The 24,596-nt window shown below is 33.6% G+C and overlaps 2 protein-coding genes across 10 annotated transcripts in view; both read left to right on the top strand.

Annotated features, from left to right (window-relative positions):
- The first annotated feature begins 161 nt into the window (after positions 1-161).
- Positions 162-10,374, top strand: LOC108949819 (zonadhesin-like). Of its 2 annotated transcripts, none has more exons than XM_018813589.2 (24): positions 162-758; positions 1,570-1,700; positions 2,157-2,247; positions 2,433-2,606; positions 3,002-3,115; positions 3,551-3,661; positions 4,101-4,243; positions 4,382-4,486; positions 4,822-4,993; positions 5,169-5,268; positions 5,577-5,715; positions 5,811-5,940; positions 6,122-6,235; positions 6,335-6,426; positions 6,683-6,824; positions 7,062-7,333; positions 7,679-7,834; positions 7,993-8,159; positions 8,408-8,552; positions 8,996-9,159; positions 9,455-9,576; positions 9,717-9,863; positions 10,068-10,109; positions 10,209-10,374. In XM_018813589.2, exons 1-24 carry the CDS (start codon positions 698-700, stop codon positions 10,361-10,363), a joined length of 3,189 nt encoding a protein of 1,062 aa, XP_018669134.1. In that variant the 5' UTR covers positions 162-697; the 3' UTR covers positions 10,364-10,374. The 2 variants fall into 2 exon arrangements, with proteins under 2 accessions (XP_018669134.1, XP_026692198.1); XM_026836397.1 differs by having other exon boundaries at positions 1,573-1,700.
- Positions 10,296-24,596, top strand: part of LOC100180679 (zonadhesin-like) — a 61,259-nt gene continuing 46,958 nt past the window's right edge. For all 8 annotated transcript variants that reach the window (XM_026836389.1, XM_026836390.1, XM_026836394.1 and 5 more), the window contains exons 1-33: positions 10,296-10,746; positions 10,962-11,104; positions 11,364-11,468; positions 11,756-11,927; positions 12,188-12,287; positions 12,604-12,742; positions 13,052-13,178; positions 13,353-13,466; positions 13,768-13,859; positions 14,044-14,185; positions 14,456-14,709; positions 15,024-15,176; positions 15,484-15,650; positions 15,941-16,085; positions 16,282-16,442; positions 16,697-16,821; positions 17,102-17,248; positions 17,403-17,432; positions 17,606-17,626; positions 17,992-18,134; positions 18,788-18,939; positions 19,136-19,280; positions 19,548-19,749; positions 20,092-20,241; positions 20,474-21,043; positions 21,212-21,241; positions 21,424-21,561; positions 21,910-22,026; positions 22,415-22,534; positions 22,841-22,963; positions 23,327-23,449; positions 23,803-23,922; positions 24,269-24,439. In XM_026836389.1, the coding sequence (XP_026692190.1) occupies positions 10,326-10,746; positions 10,962-11,104; positions 11,364-11,468; positions 11,756-11,927; positions 12,188-12,287; positions 12,604-12,742; positions 13,052-13,178; positions 13,353-13,466; positions 13,768-13,859; positions 14,044-14,185; positions 14,456-14,709; positions 15,024-15,176; positions 15,484-15,650; positions 15,941-16,085; positions 16,282-16,442; positions 16,697-16,821; positions 17,102-17,248; positions 17,403-17,432; positions 17,606-17,626; positions 17,992-18,134; positions 18,788-18,939; positions 19,136-19,280; positions 19,548-19,749; positions 20,092-20,241; positions 20,474-21,043; positions 21,212-21,241; positions 21,424-21,561; positions 21,910-22,026; positions 22,415-22,534; positions 22,841-22,963; positions 23,327-23,449; positions 23,803-23,922; positions 24,269-24,439 (5,062 nt within the window). In that variant the 5' untranslated portion in view covers positions 10,296-10,325. The remainder of the gene's footprint in view (positions 10,747-10,961; positions 11,105-11,363; positions 11,469-11,755; positions 11,928-12,187; positions 12,288-12,603; positions 12,743-13,051; positions 13,179-13,352; positions 13,467-13,767; positions 13,860-14,043; positions 14,186-14,455; positions 14,710-15,023; positions 15,177-15,483; positions 15,651-15,940; positions 16,086-16,281; positions 16,443-16,696; positions 16,822-17,101; positions 17,249-17,402; positions 17,433-17,605; positions 17,627-17,991; positions 18,135-18,787; positions 18,940-19,135; positions 19,281-19,547; positions 19,750-20,091; positions 20,242-20,473; positions 21,044-21,211; positions 21,242-21,423; positions 21,562-21,909; positions 22,027-22,414; positions 22,535-22,840; positions 22,964-23,326; positions 23,450-23,802; positions 23,923-24,268; positions 24,440-24,596) is intronic.

A 24,596-nucleotide genomic window follows, 5' to 3' on the forward strand; every position in this document is an offset into this window, starting at 1 on the left:
TGTTAATAAGTGTTGTATTCGAGACATTGTGTATCTCCTATGGTCGAAGTAAGAAAAATGGCACAGAAGTTTTACTATTCGTTCACCTAAACCACTTGCTGATATTGTAGAAGGACCGCAATTTCTAAATCCACCTTCTACTAATGCACTCGGATGCGTTTTAGATGGACTCTCTTAACGTAAAAGCAATACGCACTACGTAATCGTGTATAAACAGCAGCTTTTAACTTGATGGTCAAATGCATTTGATTCAACTTTTGTTTATACTTGTCCAATCTTGACCGGCACTTTTGCATTAAGTTGATATCTAAAGTTACGCAACCCTCTAATTGAGGTATATATAAGCAAAGCGATGATTATGTAAAGTCAGTAGTTATGTAAATTACGATTGGGATCGGTGCTTGCTTATTAGTTTCTCAACACTTATATTGTTGGTGTTAAAATTAAAGAGATATTTGGTATAAATTACATAACCTTCTATATGAAAGTTTGTTTCTGTTGATATAGGATAGGGAATATAGAATAGAATAGAATAGAAAACTTGGCAAGTGTATACAGATTACACATATAATTGAGGTTGTTTAAGCAAAACTGTTTACATAGATAGTGGTTTCAGATAAACTACACTGTATTACTGCGTTGTTCTAAAGTAATGTTGCGTATTTAATGAAATTTGACATTTTATCACAGATAAGTCATGCTGTGGAATACTCTGTGTTTCACCGTTTTCTGTTTTCTTCACCAAGCTATTGGACAAGGTATAAGTAAAACACCGTACGGATTGCAAGCTGTTTATAGTCATATGGATGCTGTTTTTCTGTTAATATTCTCATCTTAGCCCGCCTAAATACTATATAGTAGGGGGGAATGGGGCACCTTTTCGTTCTATTTTCACCTCCCGTTTAGTATTATAACAGAGAAAATTCAAAGAATTTACCCTCGCGACTCCCCAGACCGTTGTTAATTGTTTAAAACACTATCTTTTTTGTTAATTGTTTAAAACACTAATTTTTGGATCTGCCAAAGGTGTCCCATCTTTCCCCACTTAAGTTTACGTAACACCACGTAGTTTTATTTGCTCTTTCTAGTATATTACCGAGGTTCAGGAAGAATCATAACACATTGACGCCTTTGCATGCCATAAATAAGATATCCGTAAACAGTAGTGATAACTTGTGATAAATTAAGTTCTTTGTGCTTGATGGGAATCGTTTAAATTCTCTTTTACTTAAAAACTATTATTTCTTAATGAACTCAACTATTTGGTGAACTCGTAACTAAGGGCGCGGTTTTATTAAGATTGAGAAACAAACGCTATTAATTCTCTTACTGGCTATATAGTAGGGTGGGGAAAGATGGGACACCTTTTCATTATGTTTTCTCTTCCATTTGGCAGTAGACAAAGAACATTTAAAGAATTATGAAACCGTATCCTTACTACTTCCACAGACCGTTGTTAGTTCTTTAAAACACGATCAGGTTATTTGGAAATTATGTGTTAAAGGTGTCCCATCTCCCCCCACCCTACTACATATTAAGTAGTGCGGTCAAGTAAATTCTCTTTTAAAGCAGACAAGACTTGTCCTTCGGGTTACACTACGTTCACCGATGGTAGCAAATGCTACAAACTTGTAACTAAGAATGAGAACTATGATGGGGCTGCGAGGGTTTGTGGGAAAGATGGCGCACGAGTTGCAATGGTAAGAAACGTTTAAAGATACAAGAATATATAGGCGGTGCTTGTTCACAGCTGGACTTGGACGGCTATTTTCTTTCGCTGCCAGAGTACAAAACAGAATCTGCGATAAATTAAAATGTCTTTAGCTGCAATATACACGAGGTTTTCGCCATTTTTTGCCTCGCATCATTTCCGTATACCAATTACTTGCCATCTCATTAGATTGGAACAAAATAATGGTCAAATAATTTGGCAATTTTACATTCCGCGCGCTACATAGTGTAATAAACGTTTTGTGCAAAAATAATTTGCGAAACGAGAAGGCAGTGCCGGCAAGTAGATAAGGTTGTGGAATGGTTATGTTGGGTGTGGTAGAGCTTTGTACCCCAGAAAGCAGACACATCACTGTTCCCCGAAAAGCCGACACCCCGCTCATGCATCTTTTTCCTATAATTCTAACGTAATCTTGCTTTTACAGCCGAAGAGCGACACAGCAACAAGTTTCATGCTTGATATCGTGAAAAGAACCGTTCCCGATAAGAGAGTTCTCAGCGGCCAATTGCAAATCGGTAAGTCTCGCGTATTTAGTGTGTTTTATCCAACGTCATTACAATATAATGTATTATTAATACATCAATTAAAATATTATGTTTTGACGTTGGGTTTCGCGTTTTATATCAGCGGTAATGCTCGCGATTCATTCAATCACCAAATGTAAAATAACATATAGTTAAACTAATGTATTATCGTTTAGGTGCAAAGTACACCGATGGGAATTACAAATGGGAAGGGGGGAAAGAATTCACTTACACCAATTGGAGGAATTCACAACCCAGACATGGAAAAAATTGCGTAGCTATGCTGGTATCCAATGGAAAATGGAGAACCAAAACTTGCCGGAGAACGTCGGCGTTTTTCTGTCAATACGGTAAAATTATATTCTTTGGTTATACTTTTTTATTATTAGTATACTTTTAATGGCGTTGTGTTGCGAATACCTATCTAGGTCAGTTTGAGATACTCAACAAATATCCCAATTTTTTTTTATTGTGTTCTGCGTTTATTCAGTGTTTTTTTTACGCTGCCTGTGTCTTATCTTTATAAATAGCACCACTGCATCAAATGCGTTTTTTTAACCTTCATATCCTTACGAATTATAACAGCTTCTGTACATCCTCTTATCGTTCATGTATCCAACTCATTCATACCATAACCTTGACTGCCTTTAGGTAAGGGTATAGCACATATACTTTTCTCGCATACGCCTACATATGCGTTATACAAATACCAATTGTATGTACTTACACCTAATATCGCCAACAGGTTTAAATTCATGTGAGGATGACCCTTGTCTTAACGGTGGAACTTGCATTCCCCAAAACAATGACTTCACGTGTGTTTGCCCACCCTCGGTGAAAGGAGATCGTTGCGAAATAGGTAATCACTAAGTTCTATATATAGTAGGGTGGGGGAAGATGGGACACTTTCCATTCTATTTCCCTGTCTAATTTTGTTAGTAAAGAACATTCAAAGAACTACAAAACCGTATTCTCACGATTTCCATAAATCGTTGTTAATTGTTTAAAACATGATCCCGATATCTTACGCCTACCATACAAACTGTTGCTCTGTTATATCTTGATATTGTAACGCTAAATTTGGTTAAAACGTCGAACTTTAAAATACATACAGCTAGATCGCTTTGTTAATTTCACACTGGGTGTTTTGTTTATCAAACACAAACATTTACCCTATACATGTCAACATATTAACTTTACTACTCCCCGATTTTAAACTAACATTGTTATGTTTTGCACGTGATCAATTCTGACGATTTTCCCGCTCCTTTTTAAACGATTGTTTTGTTTTTAGCTTCCGCGTGTTTGACTAAAAACAAATGCAAAAACAACGGAACCTGCTACGAAATTGAAGACGGTAAAACAGGATGCAAATGTAAACCTGAATTTACTGGCAGGACATGTAGTACGTAGCCTATAACTGATTTACTTATTTGAACATCAATACAGACTATTTTAATTTATTCATTGTAACTTAAATTTTTTCCTTGCGTGACTGGAAAACGACAGTCGTTATATGTTTATATCAACCGGGTGTTGTGTTTCATATGCCTTGCGCCAGTTTTTATCAAGTATGTTACGAGTTACCAAGTGTGTTATTTTGTAGGTGATTCCTTTTTTTACTTGTGGCTGATAATTTGGACACACATTAATGACCACTGGGTTGGAGCAATTGCCGTTAAATATCTTGCCCTAACACATTCATTACCTAACACATTCTATAGCTTTGTACAGGTGTTTTAGAAAAGTTAGCAACTAAAAAGATAACCATGATAGTGACACATGGAAAAATAATTGCGAAGTTACACACTTGTCATTGCGAATTAAGTTTTTCTATTGCATAGATAAGCAGAAGAAACATCATTGTGGTGCCAAAGGCGACCCACATTATCACACGTTTGATGGAACTAAAATAGATTTCATGGGCACATGTAACTATGTGTTACTTAACACCACATGTCCAAAGGTGGAACATATATTCTTTGAGGTAATAAACTATATTTTAATTGGTATGGAAGAGTGGATACAAATATGATTGCTTTCCATCTTTTGGTTTAACCGTATGTCATACATCTTTCAATTCAGTAGTTTCAACCAATCATTATATTTTTTACGATTTTTGCAGGTCGAAAACTCTGACATGGGCAGACCTGGTATTTCTTGGTTTCTGCAAGGCAAAGTTCAGTTTCAAGGCATCACTGTTAACATTGGTAGAGGTGGAACTTTTAAGGTATTGCCAGCGGGGGTGCAAGATACAACTTAATACATAATTGGACCCTATAAATAGCACTTGTGTCACACAAAGATATGTGTGCGTTTATACTTGTCACTAGTAGGTATACAGCGACTACTAGTAGGATGGATACTGTTAGCACTATCAGTAATCAAGTCATTAACAAAACCTTTTTTTAATTGTAAGTAGCAAGTACGATTAGAATAATGAGAATACGGTTATGATGCTCATTTTTGGTACTTAACGCTTTGCACACAGCTGTGTTACAGGTTTCAACCTATACACTTTCACTGTTCTTTTAAAATTATTTAATATTCTTTATACCATTTAAGGTGGATGGAGAAAAAATAAATCTGCCCTATGAGAATCAGACAACAGGACTCCGTATTTTCCCAAAAGGATCAACATTTCGAATTGTCACTTCGTTCAATCTTGAAATTAAATACAACGGACGTTACAATATTGATATTTATCTACCTTGTGAATATCAAAATTGCACAGAAGGTAACATGTTTAGATTAGTTGAGGTTTCTGACATCTGAACCAACTAGAATTTATTTGTAGCTTAGTACAAGGGGAAGACTATATTAAACAAAAATAGATGTAAGAAAACTTTAAATGCATTATGAGAATTTTTGGTTGCAAGATTTTTCGTTACAGTTTTCATAATATTTCTTAGGTCTTTGTGGTGATTTGAATGGAGACCCTTCTGATGACTTGAAGGGATTAGAAGAACATGAGTTTGGAAACTTGTGGTTGATTGAGGGTGGCAAGCCTGGGTAAATTACAAACATATTATTTGCAGTGTTGGGACATTTTCTGTCTTAAAAATGTCTATTACTTTTATATGATGTTTTTTAATTTTCATTATTTTGTTATATCAAAGTCCAGTGACACTTTTATTTGGTAAAAATAACATGCATTGTCACATGGCCGGTTTTCGTTACATAATCGTTTTGATTTGCAGTTTTGACCTCTTTTGTCTTTTAAAACTTTTATAGTAACTTTAGATCACATTTGAGTATTCTTTAAACAAATTTGGATTTTTTGTTGGCATGTTACTTTACCCCTATTATATTTTTTAAAGTTGTCAAGCGGGAAAAAAGCAAAACACTTGCCCAGCAACCTCGTATGACACTGGTGAATGTAATTGTGACATATTATCAGAGAAAAATGATTGTTTTGCTGAATGCCATAAAGTGCTTGATCCTCAGAAGTTTATCAATGTGAGTCAATCATACTTATTATTTCCAATAGAATAATAAAATAATGTTTTTTTGCCAAATTGTGTTTTTCTATTTTTAATATATTCCCAATTCAGGATTGCAATTTTGATATGTGTGCGTACAATGGCACCCAACAAAGTTTGCCAGGAATATTGGATACATATGCAGCTCAGTGTAGATTGTTGGGTGCCAAAGTTTGTGACTGGAGGACCAAGTGTGGATTTGGTAAGTGGGCTACTTAGTAAATACATGTTAACCCAAAAGAGTGTAACACTCTTTAGGTTAACTGGGTTTCTTTTGTTAGAACCCATAAATACAAGTAATATTTCTTTATTTTACACTGAATTTAAATTAACAGCGCCATCCGCTATGTTAATTTTGTCCAACATCTGGAATTTTGTTACAGGATTGGTGTGCCCCACAAATTCAAAAGCCACCACTTGTTTAAGTGAGTGTGAAAACAGTTGTAACAGCCCAAATGCAGCTCAAGGATGTATCAATGCAGCACCATGTGTTGAAGGTATATATTGAATTTGTGTGATCCAATTTTGACAAATTAAGTTTTTCGAAAATTAATAATTTAAAAAAAAATTTTTTTGTTATAATTTTTCTTTCTCAGGCTGCCAGTGTGACCCTGGGTTTGTTAAAGCTGGGACTGAGTGCGTTCCTCTTAGAGATTGTGGATGTCAGAGCAATGGACGTTATTATAAGGTATAAGTATATTGAGTAATAAGTATTTGATTGTAAACAAGAATGAGAGTCAGGTCTATTATATTCAGAACATGATGCCTAAATATATGATATAGCTAAGTAGAATGTAAGAATCAAAGTATGAAGTGCATAAATGGTTTGTCTAATACACTCCTATTCAATTGTTTGCAATACTATTAGGAGATATCAGATGACAAAATATGTTATGGGTGCCTGGTGTTTAAAATCCCAATTACATTATATTGTTGTTTTTCAGTCAGGGGAATTCTTTTACAAGGTGGGATGTACCGAGTTATGTGAATGCATCAAACAAAACATTTACTGTGAACCAGTTAGTTGTGCAGACACTGAACAATGTACTGTTGATTCAAAGGGAGTTCTTGGTTGTTCTCCCAAGCGTAAGTTGAGACAATTAAATTATTGTATTGGATCACTGTTTCTGTTTCTGTTTAGAGTACAGTTAGTACAACATAATCTTCCAAGTAACTTTTTAAACTACTAATTACACTACTTTACATTGTGGTGCGTTTAATGCGCTGAATTCACCTCTTTTTTCACATATATTGTATTTTTACATATTTATTTAAATATTTTATTATTTTAACATACTTCTATATTTTTTTATTTAAACACAGAGTTTTCCAGCTGCAAAGTTTGGGGTGAAGGTTTCTATTCAACATATGACCAGTTGCCGACATACGAGCAGTTTAGGTTTGCCGGTACTTGCAGATACTGTTTAAGTCAAAGTGCTAACCTCGTGGTTAGCGACCCAAGGTGGTTTAAAATTTCCATTAGCCACTTGGTGGTAGAAGAAAGTGGAAGTCGTATTGTGATGCGATCGGCAGAAGTTGAGTTTGGGGGACGTGTACCAATGTCTGTGAGCTTCCAATTTGATGGAACAACTAAGGTGAACTTTTTTTTAAATAGTTTATGATAATTCACAAAGTTACATACATACAACACCTTTGTTATAATCTATATCGGTGGTCTGCCACACAAAGTTATACAAGATACATTCATTTAAGATACTTACTAACCTGAATAACTCTTGTATATATGTCTATCCAGTATATGTTATAATGATTGTTATTTCATAGCTCATTACATATCACTCTGATATTAATTTCACATATTTTCCCAATTGCCATAATAAAAGAGCGAATCAGGAGATAAAGCCAAAAGTTATAAACTGTTATAAAAAAAAAAACAGTTGTGAATAGGTGTAACCATCATTAAGCATTGTTTATTGCAGGTTAACCATCAAGTTGTTACTGGCTACACATCTGCTATGTGTGAAGTAAAACCTGAAGGAAAATTCACCACACTGTATATAAAGCACAGTGGAGTAATTGTGAAGTTTTACAAAGGAACTGTTATGGTAACTGTGCCATCCAGCTACAGTGGAGAGGTATGTTGGTGTAAATTATATTTTGAAATCATTACATATTTTGGAATTATTGTAATGTTATTATATTTTAAAGATATTACTATCGGTAATAATGACAATATGGTTAATTTTGAATGACTTGGTTAGTATTAAAATTTTCAATAAAATATTCTTTCTAGCTTGACTGTCTTTGTGCAAACTCAAATGGAGATTCAAGTGATGACATCACAAATGCTAATGGTGATGTCATAACTGATATCAATGCATTTGGAATGAGGAACCAGATTGGAACTTGCGATGATGCTACACCTCAACCTAAGCGAGATTGTGCACAAGAAAGTCAATTGTAAGTTTATAGTGAGCAAGGGTCTTAACATCTTGTGATTGGCAAAAAGATGGATACCATCATTCATTTTTATTTATTTTTAAGTAACAAATTAAAAAGTAACAAATTTAGTGTTTTTAAATTTTTTAGCAGTGTCGTTTTATGTTAGCAGTATCTAAAGCCAAACAGATCTTTTATATTTCATGAGGGTTTTAAAACAAGCAATCTTATAATATCTTATAATGCAATACATTCCTTCCAATCTACAGTGGTAGTAATGATATGTGCGGAGTGATCAGCGAGCCAGAAGGTTCATTATCAGCATGCCATGATCATATACACCCTGATGTCTTCGTGGGAAACTGTGTATCGGATGTTTGTGCGAGCAATGGAAATAACAAAGCTTTAGTTGAGGTACGTCACTTGAATGAACTATTTTAATTTAGAAATATTTATATTAATAATTAATATATTTTACAAATACCATTTCTTACAACTGTTGTTTTATTGTTAACTTTGTATGGTTTGTCAAAATGAATGCAGTTCAATGCATGAAATCTCATTGGTTTAATTGAACTTTAGTATTAATCACTGACTTGTGTATTTCAAGTTATGTGAAACATGTCTAACAACTGTCTTCACCAGGAAAACCCAAACTAAACTGTTCCAAGATTGATGATCTTTCAAAATGCATAAAGTATAAAATAGGACTTAGACTTTATGCCTTTGTTATTACTTTTACCTCACTGTATAAGAATAAAAATGACATTCATTTTTTTGTAATATCACCCATACATTGATAAACAAATGACATTTGTTCAATAAAGCATAGTATGCTAACCACATATTATCTACAGGCAGTAGATGAGTATGCCACAGAATGTCAGAAAACGAACCAACTAGATTGTAACTGGCATCAAAGCTTAACCACAGTAGTGTTTGATTGCCCTGAGAATAGTAATTATGATGGGTGTGCTCCAGGGTGCCAGAACACTTGCCAAGACCCTTATGCAACTGACAGGTAATTTAATTGCTGAATGAGGGTAAAACAAATCGATATTTTAATGCTTTAAAATATTCTTAACCTTTCTGCATGCATACCTGAGGTGAGTAATATTCAACCCAGAGTTGTATTCCATCCAGAACCCACACTAAGCTCAATAAATATTAAAGTTTACGCGGCGTACCAGTTGGTGCTAAACGATTCCTATCAGATTGTACTGAAATTGATTACCTTGTAATTGAAAAAGTTATAGTTAGGCTCTGACTTTACATTTCTTTTTTTTTGGTAACTAAGTATAATTTTTTTATTTCAGTTGTGATTTGCCAATTACATCTGGCTGCAAATGTAACTTTGGTTATGTACTTGATGGAACTGAATGCATTTTACCTGAAAAATGTGGCTGCACTCTTAAAGATGGCTCTTATGTCTCATTGGGTAAGTGAGGACATTTCATTTATTTTAGGAAAATATTAGAATTTGAAAAAGTAGTTAAAGCTGAAAAACAGGAATTAAATTGTTAACTTTTTCATTTGTATTGTTATGTAAAAGTTAGCAATAATTGAATTCCCATACAGGTACAACTAGAATAACTCACCACTGTGAGCAAGAATGCAAATGTGAGAGGCCAAACGAATATGTTTGTACTGATGACCCTTGTAAAGATGGTTACGTATGTGAAGAAAGGGAAAGTGGTTTATCTCAGTGTATTCCTGGCCCGGACTGTAAGTGATGCATCTTTTCTGTGATTATTTAAAAAAGAAAAACAGTTTAGCTACTTGTATTGTGATCATGTACGAATCAAAATTCTTAGATTGTCGGGTCTTTTGTATGGCTGTCTGTGCCATATTTTATTTATATTTAAGTATCACATGTTCGCGTCTATTCATTTATGATTATAAAACATAGTAAACCTTCTATTTTCACAGATACTACTACACCTGCCCCAACTACTGCAATACCTGAACCAGGTAAGTTAAAATTTCCTTTTTATTTTCAACAAGTGCCGTTGCCCTTTAAGGATAAATAAGTAAAGTGTATTTATTCATTAATAAAACCTTTATTTTCAGTTTCCTGTCAGTCAGCTATGGTTGTTGACTTGGTGTTTGTGGTTGATACAAGTTCCTCTGTTGGTGAGGACAACTTTGACTTGGTGAAAAAATTCATTTCTGATACTATTGACTTTTATGACATTGGGCCTGACACTATGCAAGTTGGTATGTGAGTACAGCAGGACAGTAGAAATAGTTTGGAAAAGCAAGCTGATCCATGGTTACACGGCTGATTTGAAAAGCACAGGGTTGGCGCTTACGACTGTGGCGAGAGATTTAATGGGCGCTGGAGGATCCAGTGGTCGAAGAATGGATACTCCAGCAATTGTTGTTCTTATAACGGATGGAAAGTCTCTGGATGAAGTTGAAGAGCCAGCTGCGATCTTACGGGAGCTTGCAACTGTGGTAACCCTTGGTATTGGAGACTTAGTGGTTAAAGATGAATTGGAAACAATAGCTTCAAGCCCAAGTGATAAATTTGTCACACAAGTTTCTGATTTCGATGATCTGTCAGAAATTACAAGATCTTTTGCTGAATCCTTATGTGCAGCTAAAAGTGAGTACTTTTTATCCATTTTTAAAGGTGACTCATGTTATAATTATGAATAAGCAAACGTTTAGATTTACAGACTAAATATTGTTCTCAATTTAAAACCTTGCTGCTTGCATCTTCTTGTTTAATAAACACCAGACCAGAATAAAAGGTTTAACATAATATTCACAACTCAAGTACTTTTTCTTTACTTAAAGTTGTTTTACTTTTACTTAAAGATGTAAGTGACAAGGAGACCTGTGGATCTGAAGGTGACTTCAGGTATCTTACTCTGGATGGAAAGAACTTCAGTTTCAACGGTTCATGTAGTTACACCCTAGTGAATGTTTTCTGCAAAAATCTGGATCAATTTACAGTTGTGGTAAGAAGAGTAAGCAGTTTCACTATGGCTTAGATTATTCTTATTAAATAAATATTTGCTGAAGTTATCATTCTGTTGCAATTTTGAAAAGTTTGGTTACCTCAGTTTACATTTAAAAAGGTATTTTTAATGTAGTAACACATTTTATGTGCACAAAACTGACTAACACAGATTAGTTTTACCAAGTCAACTTGTCAAGCTTGTAGCAAAAAGGGCAGAAAAAATCTATTGTTCACTTTTTACGTTTATGCTTCTACAGCTTTTAAAAGATCCGCACGGCCATCCTGCTCCATATTTCTTTGCCAGAGCTGTTGTTGATATTATGGACTTCAGAATTGAATTGCAAAGAGATAATGTGATAACTGTAAGTTCAATCTATGCAACTCTAGGAAAACTTAATTTAAAGAAATTTTTATGTCATTGTTAGAATACATGAATTGAAACAGAACAATTTCAAAATTTAGGCTCAGAAACATGTTTCTAAATTAGCCACACTTTAACAGATACCTTTTGTGTATATTTTATTATAGCATATTTTCCCATCTGTTGTTTTATCCTGTCTTTCCCCTATTTTATTTTAATGATTATATTCTTCAGCCTCTCCTGATTGGAGAATAAATATAAAGTTGTAACTTACCTTCTTCACCCTAGGTTGATGGATTTCTGGTAAATATTCCCTTCACAAGTAAGGATGGTGAAGTGAGAATTAGATTATCTGGAATTTATGTAAAAATATTTGCCAAAAATGGGATCACTGTCGAGTATGACGGGTCGTTTAACTTCAAAGTAGCGATGCCTGCCACTTTCATGGGTTGCACTCAAGGTAACTTTATTGTACACTTCTTTAAACTTACTGCTGTGAAAATGCAAATTGAGTATATGCAACACATTTGCTATGGAAACTTATAGGTCAATATCATGAAGTTTTTTAGTTTATTTTGTGTTTTGCCGGAGCCATAAGTTGAAGCTTGTATATAAATTATACAGAAAATTTATTTCTATAAAAACAAATGTAAAGGGAAAATAGATGTGTAAAGTCTATCCACTTTGTTATTGCTTTGTCCTCACTACCCTTGTACACAGGTTTGGCTGGAAATTACAATGGTCTACCAGATGATGACTTTACTGGTATTGATGAATTTGAACACGCTGAGGCATGGAAACTTGCAGGAAGTCCAATAAGGTGAGAAACTTATTTATCGGTTTAGTCGTGCTCTGAGTTGTAATCGGGTCTAATATTTTTATTGCGCCCTAAACTTGATTATGTTATTTGCTGTTTTTCTCAGTGTGCATGTAACTAACAATCAAAGATTAATTACAAAATAAAGGTTAACTTTTGTTTCTCTGTTCTTTCTATTTTTCTATTAAAATAACTTCCATTCACCTTGCTTTTGTTAGGAGTTACCTTAATACAAATTTTTAGGTTTTTTCTCCTATAGTTAACAAACTTTCAAGTTTTTTTGTTTTTTCTTATAATAAACTCTCATGTTATTTCACAGTTGTATTGCTGGCGATCCATTACATAAATGTGAAGACGGCAACTTTAAGAGTGGAACTTGTGGTTGTGAATCTATGAGAGATCCAAACTTTGTCTTCAGTGATTGCATGCAACAAGTGGCACCTCTCTCATATGTTGGGGTAAATATGTCGTGTTGTATACATGTGTGGTAATTTAATGAGTGCCTTGAATGACCAGGAATACTTGAATACTTTAAAGGAATAGCAATGGTTACTTTCACATTTGCATAGGCATGTACTAAGAAAACATGAAGTATTGAATATAAATGAACTGTATTTGGCTACTGTAGTTTTAAAATTATGATTAACGAACAGTCAGAACAGTTTGGTCTATTTTGGCTGTGAAAATATTTTATATTTCCCTTAAAAAAATGACACAAAAATATTTTGTTAGAAATTTCTTTATATCAAAACCCACACTTTATCCAGGATTGTCAGTTTGATGCTTGTGTTCATGCTGGTTCAAGTCATGCCATAGATGCAAACTTTGCATCGTACGCACAAGCATGTGAACGAGCAGGCTTCCCAGTTAACTGGAGAGCAGCATGTAGCATTGGTAAGTAGGAGATTTGTATTTAACAGAAGTTACTTGTCTGGCTGTATGTTAGCTAATACTGTATTAAAATTCCTGTTTTTTTTACACAAAAGAACACCTAACAATAATATAAAGTTCTATAGTATATTGAGGACTATCACTCTTAACTAACTAATATGCAACTCTTGAATGCAGACAACAACGTTTGTCCCCCCAACTCCACATATGATTCTTGCACAACTGGATGTTCGAACACATGCTCAGACCCAACTGCGGAAACTAAGTGTCCAACATCACCTTGTAAAGAAGGTAGCGTATACATACTTTGTCTATTGAAATATTTAACTGTAATGCTCAAGTGAACTTTTTGTTTGGTACTGGGGATTTTCCTATTGAGCATTAAAGAATCGTTTATATTTTAATTCAAATGTGCTTTCTAACTTACAAGAAATTATTTTTTTACTACAATATGCCTTCTTTTCCTATACTCCTATGTTTTTCATTAGAATACTTAAACAGGAAATCTTTTGTTGTTTAACTTTATTATGTTTATATAAATATGTTGTATTGTTTTTTGATACAACTCAAAGAGAAACTACCGTGTTTATAGGTTGTAAATGCAATGGTGACATGGTCTTATCTGGCACTGAATGTGTTCCACTTGAAAAGTGTGGTTGTGTCATGAATAAAAGATACTACAAGGTAAATTATTTTAATATATGCACCATCCGGCATATAAATAACTAAGCACATTCTAGCTTATGACTACCCTTTGTGTACTTATATCCAAAGGTAAACAGTGGTATACCATTTTAATTATAAGTGTATTCATAGACATTAGAGAATAAAATCTTTTTTAAATGCTTTAAATCTCTACTTTTAATAGAACAACGAAGAGTTCTACACTGAAGGATGTTCTGAGGTGTGTAGTTGTGTGGATGGGGAAGCAGTTTGTAATGCAACTGATTGTGAAGATGATCAATATTGTGGGGCAGATTTGAAAGGAGTACTGGGCTGTCAGGCTCAAGGTAAATAAATTATGTGTGGTTACTACTTATTAAAACACTTGTGTTACAAAAGACAACACTAAATCTTATTAACCTTATCGTAACTTGTCATTTGGAGTTGTCTATCTTTAATTCCATGTTAAGATAACAATTACCACACAGATGTCATCCATGTACAAAGCAAAAACATATCCGTACATTTGTGTCTTTATAGGAAATAAAGCAATACTTGAAGGAAAACATATTAAAACAAGGCTAAATCTGCTATATTTAATTTTATTGCATTTTCAGTGGTTGGGATTTGTGGACCAGCGGAGAATGGCAACTATCGTAACTTTGATGGTGAAGATAAACTTTCTTTCACCGAGGATTGTACTTACACATTGTCCAACACATCCGCATATTATAAGTTTGATAAAAGATGGTTTGACATCAAGATTGATGTTTCAGGAACATCAACAAACCAGTTCTCTATTAATTCTGCTCAGATTTTGTTCAGAGGTGGAATGACTTACATAGATTTCGGACCAGGAGTGCAGTTTTCGGTAAGCTGGACAGAAGCGTTAATTGGGGGGTTGGATTGCTCGTCTTGTTACTGTAGGATACAATGTTCAAAACTTGATGCTGTTTAGATCCCGGTAGACATATATGGCTTGGGCAAGGCCTAATCATAATGGCTCCATAAAGTATGACAAGTTGTATAAAGCTTCAGTGTTGTATTTTAGTATCCCTATACTCAAAACTTGGTGACAAACTTGATATTTTTTTACTCTTTAAAATTATACCATGTAATATCTTCCTGTATACTCTAATATTAAATAAATCATATGTCTTTGGTAACCAATTGTTACTATCCCAGGTTAATGGTACTTACTTGCAAAGCTATGCTGATGACACAGTGTCGGTTTCTGTGAGCAATAATGTCATTACTTTGGAAACCACTGAAGACCTTACAGTTGTTTATGACGGTAGCTTGATTGATGTCAGTGTCAAAAATAATTACCAAGGGAAGGTAAATACGTTGTTTATTGTGGATTTTTATATACCTATTGTTACATTATGGTAACAAGCAAACTTTGGCTAAAGTCCACACCTCTGCGTTTTTGGTATGGGGAATATCATACTTCATACATTGTTTTACAGTTACCTATAAAGTAATGCAAATATGTAACTTAAAGACCTATATTTTATTGCATGCAAACTGATGCAATACCAATGCTGAATGATTACAAATTTAGTATGTCAACTTTAAATGTCTTACCAACATTTTGTTTTGCTGACTTTATGTGGCATCCATTAATCAGTTAAACATTTCCCAGCTTGGTGGCATATGCGGCAACTTTAATGGTCGAGTCACTGATGATTACCTGAAACCCGATGGTGACGTAACAGATAATATACCTGAGTTTATCAGTTACCACCAAATAGGTTTATGTGGTGGAGGGTTAGGAACACCTAAGAATGATTGTCCAAGTAGTGGCCAAAGGTAAATGATTTTAATTTATGATTCTTATATAATATATTGTGTAATTGTAAACACTTTTTATTAATTTGTCTCGCTGTGTTTGTTGGTTTATTTAGTTAAGTGTCTTTTTTTAGGCGATGCTTTAAACTCAATGAGAAAAAATAATGTAAATGAATTTCTTTTATGTCTTGTTTTGCAAATCTAATTATATTTGTTTTTACGTTGCTTTGGTCAATAGTTAAAGGTTTTAACACATGCTAGTTTGTTTTTACTTAACTTCAAAATAAAACCAAAGTATTCTTTTTCTCCAGTTCCTTAGGTGGAATGTGCAGTGCAATATCTGATGAGGAAGGTCCTTTCTCTGAATGTCACGACCATGCTGACCACACTGAGTTCTTGAACACTTGTCTCATTACCGCCTGTTCAAGTCAAGCTGTCCCAGAAGTTGTGGAAATGGTAAATATATAAACTTGTATAAAAAAACTGTATTGAGTGTAAAAAGTACTGTGGTGAAACATTTAAGTTTGTAAAACTGAAGTTCAAACTGTCTAATTGTCATACTTTTTGATGTTTCCTTTTAGCTTATGTCTTACACTATTTAAAGCTTAAAAACATAAGTTTAGCTTAAATGTATTTCTAATTTTTTTACCAGTCAATGGAAGGATATGCAAATGAATGTGAAACAGTGGGAAAGCCTATCTGTACATGGAGACAAGCTACTGGTTTGCAGATGGTTTGCCCGGAGAATTCTAAACCGTTTCAATGCGTTTCTGGTTGTCCTAACACATGTAGCAATCCTAAAGCTGAAGAAGAGTAAGTAGTAACTCTACTCGCTTTCGGCTTTCTAAGTGGTGCAGTCTGGAAGGTTATAAAAAGTTACCTGTTTTCTATTTTTTATTTAAGAGTTAAGTCCTATGGCTGTGTGTGTCCCAGTATCTTGTAGTAGGCTTCAGTTGGTTCATGACCTCACTGGCTTTTAAATTTGTATTTCAAATTTCACCTTGTCAGTGTGTTTTAAACGCTTTCATTGCCATAGATTTAATTCCAACATACAATATTTGAATCAGGTGTGACAAACCAAAGACAGACAGATGTGTATGTGATGATGGTTACCTGATGGATAACAATGGAAGTTGCATTCGAGAGGAAGAATGTGGTTGCATTTTACCAAGTGGTGCATACGTAGATGTTGGTAAGATCATCATTTAATAGATTTTGAAAGAATTTTGTGTAACAATCCAATGTTGTGTGAAATATAAAACAACTGATTCTATATATTTAACTATGAGTTTTTTTGTTTTAATAGTCACATTCGTTTTAGGGGTTAATGGCATCTCTATTTTCTGCATGGCTCAAAATGTTCAAAACGTTCGAAGCCAATGGCAAAAATTATTCCCAAAACTTTGCTATAGAGTATGAATCTTACACTCTCAAAGGGATACATTTAGCATAACTGCATTATGTACATTCAGATTTCCGCTACATGAGTCCAGACTGTGGAACTGAGTGTGTGTGCCAGCAAGGTGGTGACTACACATGTGCACAAGTGACATGTACACCAGGAGAATATTGTGCACAAGTAACTTGGGGAGTCTATGACTGCCTTGATGAAACACAACGTATGTATTTTTTAAAGAAAAATCCCTAGTTTCTCTGGTTATTTTTATTTATAAACACTCTTTTTATTTATCACATTTTGAGTTAAATTTTTTCTTTTTTAAACTTATCCTACTTGGTTCTTGTATTTAACTTTTCTTGTTTTTGTTGTTACAGCTACACCTGTGCCAATAGATCCTCGTCAAGGTAAGAACTTTGATATATACCAAGTGTCTTCAACAAAAATAGTTTAAAATAACTGGTAATATAACTTGTTTATATGCCCAGTTTTGCTTTTTGACCAAATAAGTAATTTAGTCAAACTTTGTAACTTATTACTTTAAATCATTAGTAATTTATTCAACTTTTTTGTGTTACAGGTTCTAACAACTCCAGCAAAGGTAAATACAAGTTACAGTTTAATTATTATTCTAATTTCATTACACATATATTTGTGTCGGTTCAAGAACGCAAGAGGAGCAATTGCATTATAAATTTTAAAGCAGAGTTGCATTCTGCGCACTCTGAACTGCAACCTTAAATACTATTATAGAAAATATAGTGATTATGTTACATTTAATTCTAGTCTTTACTTATAATTTCCTCAGGCACTACATGTTATGTGGACCTGATATTAAGCTTAGGTTAGCCCATTACTCTAGCCATCCTCAGTGGTTATTATGTTTTAATACTGTATTTGTTTCAATACTGTATTTTATATCTAAATTTTTAACAAAATATTTTAAATTTCCTTGCGTTCATTTAGAAAAATGTCCGCGAAACATGGTTTTGGATTTGATCATTGTTCTCGAATCAAGTGCTTCTATGACATCACAAGAGTTCAATCAATCTCTATTGTTTATTTATGATATGATTGATCGGTTTGAAATAGGTGTTCGATCTGTTCAGGTATTGAATTGGTTTATTTTAGTATAAACAATTATTCTTGTTTTGTAAATCAGCTCTTCTGGTATATAATTGCTAACCCACGTTCCAAGAGTTATTTTACTTTTGTCTCCGATTTTGAAATAGTTACCCACTTAACTGGTACCTTAGTACAATTGGTTAGCGTGCCTGTCGCTAACAAAGGGTTATGGGTTTATGGCTCGTCGCTGCTACTATTGTGGTGTATGTGTCCTTGGACAAGGCACTTAAAGGCAATTGCTTCCACCCAGTAGTCACTAATGGATTGTCCAAATATTCAGTCATAACATATAAAAAGTAATAAAATAAAAAATGGATACATTCATTCAATAATGCATACCTCAAAGACACTTAACTGTTACCTCGCAGACAGCCCCCTTTCTTTGCCCCTTCGTTAAACATTTTACATCGTTCCTTTCCAATATCACCGAACATTTATTTTTAAACCGAAGTATATGAAAATGAAGACAATTATGTTATCATAATAGATTCTTGTATTTGTATTAAAAAAAACCAGAAATTTTATGTTTTATTTAATGTCTTTGAAACCTAAAACGAAACAGAAATGAATATCAATAAAAAATACTGTTGCTTAATCTTTATTATTTTGCGATATTAGAATATCTTTGACTTTGCAGGTTGGTGTAATACTTGCTTCCACAAAACCTGTGGAATTATGGAAGCTTGGCACACACAAGCATAAGGATGGATTATTAGAAGATATTGCAAACATTCCTCAGCAGTCAGGCGGTGTTGTGAACATGGGGCTGGCTCTAGACTATGTTGCAACGTAAGTTAATGTATTACAGTAGTCATTTTCAACAGGTGTTCAGCAAGATTGTTGTAATGCATAAAATGTTCTGTGGCTTAAAAATGGTTGAAAACATTCTATTAGAGGTTTCACTTTTCCTCTTTGTTATGCTACTTTAGAGAAAAATCAAAAAATGGTAATAGATAATCAACATGTTAAATTACTTTTTAAACAGAACATCTGTCACTGCTAAAGCTGGAAGGCGATTGGACGCTGATGTTGTTGTCATGGTGATATTGGATGGTGCATCACGTGATGCTGTCATTCAACCAATCAGAAAGCTTCATGAAATTTCCACAGTAATTGCCGTGGGGGTTAAGGTTTGTTTGCTCTGTTATATAATATGGTAGTTTTGCATTAGTGTTTTTGTTAATTTTATTTGTATGTACTTGGTAATCCATTTTTTGGTGTTATTATTTATAGGGGGATTGTAGTTAGGAAAAGGTTAGCACAAATCAAATGTCTTGGCTACAGTTATTAACTATGTATTTATTAAAGCCACTGGGTACAATTGTTATTCATAAATATGCTAAAAATTAGGCTTTGTGAACCGTTACCCTTTAGATTCAATTTAATTTTTTGTACAGAGAACTAAAACAGATACTTTGAATGAGTTGGCCTCTGCACCTGATTCAATTAATGTAATACAAGAAGATTCTTTTGAAAAGTTGATTACGAAAGCTAACACAACTGCTGAACATGTATGTTCATATGGAGTACAAGAACCCCTCTGTTTAACTGAGAAGGATTGTACTTGTGCATACGATGGTGGAATTACTATGAGTAAAGGTAAGTGGGTGCTGCGTTTCACAAACTTTCCAGGGCAGTGCTTTCCAACATTTTCAAACAGTGTTTTAGATTTTAAGATTAGTGCTTTACAAGTTTTAAGACCATTTTGTTTGTCTCTTTATTCTTGGTTTAAAATGTAAAGCTGTAGGAAAATCGCATTTTATATTGTGCTCTAAAAAAAACACTATATTGACTTACGGTGTCTATGTAGATATGTATGATAAAATATGCTTTGTTACTGTTAATATTTTATATGCCATAGCTCTTGTGTAGTTAGCTTAAAGATTTAAAAATAATGTCCTAGTTTTGTCATATTGTTTTATACTGACTGTCTTTACACAGGAGACACATTCATGCTAAATGGTTGCAAACAAAACTGCATATGTGCTGGTGCCCGAGGAATTATATGCAGAGCTACAAACTGTGATGAAGGGGAGATATGTGAGAAGAATGACTTGACAGGATTCTATCATTGCTTTCCGCAACAAAACTGTAAGATTTTTTTAATGAATTTCTATGATATTTCAATGCAGTATAACTCCAAGCTTTTATTGAGAAACATTTTCCAAAACACACTAAGGCCTCCGATTTTCCAAACTTTGAGTAAAGAATAGTAGGTCAAAAGATGTTTTGTAATGCTTCATTATTTTTTTTATGTTTTACATTTACAATTTTATTTCTAACAGCACTTAAAGAGTCAAATGACAGTTGTATTATATTTCAGATAAATGCAGATCTGATACAGCAATAGATCTTGTGTTTGTGGTTGATTCAAGCACATATGTCCGAAGACAAAACTTTAAGGAAATGCTTCACTTGGTCTCTGACATTGTACGTCGATTCCAAATCGGTCCTAACGACGTACAAGTTGCTTTGGTCCGCTACAGTACTTCAGCAGATATTGCATTCTCCCTCTCTGCCCATTCTGATGAGACTAATGTTATCAGCTCTATAACTGCAGTTACGAATAATCCTGGCTATAGAAGGATTGGGCAAGCCCTACAGACAGTTAGTAGCCGAATACTCAGCGCAGAAACTGGTCAAAGACAAGGCGTGCCTGCTGTTGTTGTTGTCATAGCAACGGGTCATTCAGATGACTTGATCAAGACAGCAAGCGCAGAGTTGAAGTCTAAAGCAACAGTTATAGCTCTTGGTATTCGTTCAGTTGAAGGTGAAATGTTGGATGAGATTTCCAGTGGACAAAACTTCTCAATTTATGAAAATGATTATATTCAACTGCATGAAGTTGGGGGGTCTGTTGCTCAGCTTATATGTAAGCTTGGTCTTTATATTGGTAAGTCTGAAATTTATAATAAAATGTTAAATTATTTTTCGGGATTGAGTAATACTAGAACTACAAAATTTTAGTTCAAACTGCATAAAAAATTATAATAAATAAAAAAATAGCAGTTTATATGTAATGGGTAAAAAATATATATATAATTTTAATTTTCTATTGCAGGCACAACCACAGCCCCAAGCACAGTTGCAGGTAAAAGTTATTAACACTTTTTGTGTGAAATCTAAGTATATACTGTCTGAACACTTCTGGTCCAACTTTTTATATTCTTAAATCTTAGTGGCACAGCACACTTTAAAAATGGAGTTCCTAATATAAAGATAACCCTTTAATAACACATTCAAGTAGATTTTTAACCAATCCCTTTTCTACAGGCACTACTCTACCTGCAGTGAATGAATGTGATCTAAACTTAGACAATTGTTCAGCCAATGCAACTTGTTCTAATACCGAGACAGGTTTTGAATGTTCTTGCACAACTGGTTATGAAGGAGATGGTCTTAACTGTACAGGTCAGTGATACTCAATACTTAATCGCATTTGGTTTAACTATTATGTTATCAAATATAAGTTGAAGATACAGGGTTAAATCATATATGTTGCACTTTAGTATTATTTACCTTGCCCTGTATAGCAAAGTAAAGGTGTGTTCTAATGCAAAAGTTCGTACAGCTTTTTATATTGAGAAATTTAGCCCCAGGTTTACATAAAAACAATCTTACTGTCCGTTTGGTAAACTTTGCCCTTAAGTGTCTTATCAAAGTAAACAAACTTGTTTTTTGATTAGTATAAATCAAAAGGAATCAATGTTATACAAAGTGTTTTATTAACTGGTATATTTTTCACTTATTTCTATCCAGATGTGAATGAATGTTTGGAAGTAACTTGTGATGACAATGCATTATGTGTGAACACACCTGGTAGCTATGGCTGTGAGTGCAAGAAAGGATTCCTTGGAAGGGAAGGAACTTGTTTAGGTAATGTTGTCTAGGTCTGCAGATCACTGGTGGGCTTGACAACTATTTTTTATTTTTATTAAATGTTTATAAAAAAATGTTTATTATTTTTGTTTTATAAAAAATATAGAAAGTTTTTAAACAAAATTTATAGAAATTCTATAAAAATGTTGCATTTACTTTTTTGAAAAGTGTTTACATTTTAAATTTGTGTACATTAAATAAGCACTGGTTTAAATTATCTGAAGTATTAGCTTTTTAATCCAGTATTTTCCTTGGTTGGTGGGACATAAATATACCTAATTAAGAAATTACGGTATTATATAAAGACAATTATGAATTACAAACTGTGAACAGTTATTTCACTCTGCAGCGTAAATTTATTTTTGTTAATATGTTTATATTTCAGACATAAATGAATGTTCCACAAATGTCTTCTTATGTGACCAGCGGTGCAGAAATACATTTGGAAGTTATGAGTGTTCATGTTTTTCTGGGTATACTGTACAAAACAACTCCATCTGTGCAGGTAAGCTTATCTACTAATATTGCAAATTTGTGGGTAAGCGGCAGTTTCTTTGACTGTAAAGTCTTTCTAATAGGCACCAAACATTTTCTGAACCGGTAGTACCTAACAAAGCTTCCTAAACTTTTTCTGCGCGACCCCTTTTATTTTCCTAAAATTTTGTGTGAACCTTTCTGGTTAATAGTATAACATATGCAGTACTTCGTGTAAAATTGGTATATTCTTGTTGATCCCCACAATTTGTTATCAACAATTTGATGAAAAGGAAAGCCCCGGTATAACATAAAACATGTATGTAATATTCTACAGATATTGATGAATGCGATACCAACATTAAGTTGTGTAATGATGATCAGGAATGTGTAAATACTGATGGTGCTTATTACTGTACATGCACTACTGGTTATACTGCAGTTGGTGATGCTTGTCAAGGTATGTATGTTTTAACCAATTGCAAACCCAATGCATCATTATAGAAAGTTTACTTTAATTGCATTGTGAGTGTATAATTAAACTTTGCTTTATTAATTTTACTGCATGGTATTGTAATAAATAAGGTACATACATCGTTTATCAGTTTAAACGATACCAAGAATATTTTATATACATCATTTCAAAATTTATATACATTAGTATATGTGGCTGATCCAACCAGTATTAACCTCACATATTATTTACACACATTATAATTAGTTTTATTTTGCTCTTTAAAAGTAAACACATAAAGTATACAACTAATTACTTGTCAATAGTTATGCCTTCTGTTCTCATTATATCAAACGTATTTAATCACAGATATAAATGAATGTGAGAGTGGGGCACACAACTGCAGTGACTTAGCTGATTGTAACAACAGCATAGGAAGTTATACTTGTGCTTGCAAAGAAGGCACCAATGGTGACGGATATAATTGTGAATGTAAGTATTGTATACAAGTGGACCTGATCAATACTAGTTCATTATAAATTACCTTGGGACTTTTTTCCAAACAATTATAAAAATTTTAATACCAAACACTTTACTAAACACATTTTATTTTATATGTCCCAAGGCAAGGGTCAAAGAATTTAGCTGAGATGTGATCTATTATTCTTACATATAATATGCTTCGAGCCTATCCTGTGTGTACCATTAACTTTTTTTTTGTCCTCTGTTTTATCAAACATAATGTAATGTTTTACTGTTATTTCCCATCTTTTCCTGATGCTGTATATTTTACCCACGTAGTTACCGAAACCATCATTCGTTAATCCACTTGTTTGTGGTTTCAGCTTCTGACACAATTGGATCTTGTGATTCAATATCCTCATGGAGTGCATGGATGGATAGAGATGATGTTGATGGGGTTGGTGATGATGAATCATTGGAATCACTCACAAGAGAAAGACCATGTAAGGAGTTATGTATAAACTGGTGCTGCCAAAACAGTATAAGTCTGCAAATCTATATCTGGCAATTTATTCACATCAATGTTTTATTGTTCTGCTCATCTCCTATTCATCACTGTGAATTTACGTGCACTATAAATAGGTTGTTTATTTTGAATGTGTTTAACAAGAAAAAGCACTATATAATTGTTTTAAATGTTACCCAATGTTTTACACTGTACTCTATTACTAGGTTTTGATCCTTAAAATGATTTTATAATAAAAAATTCTTAAGCACCAGTTTTGAACTTTTAAAAACGTTATCTTAGCATAAATGGTTTATTTGATGTTAACAACCAATGTTTTGCAGATGATTTTTGTTCAAGTCCATCAGCCATACAAATACGAACAGTAGCTGATGTTGGATATCTAGAGACTGGCGACAAATTGGATGTTGGTTTAAACATTGGTGTTGTGTGTGAAAACAGCAGACAACCCAGTGGCGTGTGTCAGGACTACAAGATAAGAGTTTGTTGTTCAGGTAAGAATAAAATTCGAAAGGTAGAATGTATAAGTATTTGGTAAATTTTGTTCTGTTAACTGTGACTGACATGAACAAAACTTGGTTGTAAAGAAGCAAAATTCCTAAAATTGCAATTTAAAAAAGGTTGATTTAATAATGCATGACAATCATAACA

The sequence above is a fragment of the Ciona intestinalis genome, chromosome 10 (genome assembly GCF_000224145.3).
Source record: "Ciona intestinalis chromosome 10, KH, whole genome shotgun sequence".
NCBI classification, from domain to species: Eukaryota; Metazoa; Chordata; class Ascidiacea; order Phlebobranchia; family Cionidae; genus Ciona; species Ciona intestinalis.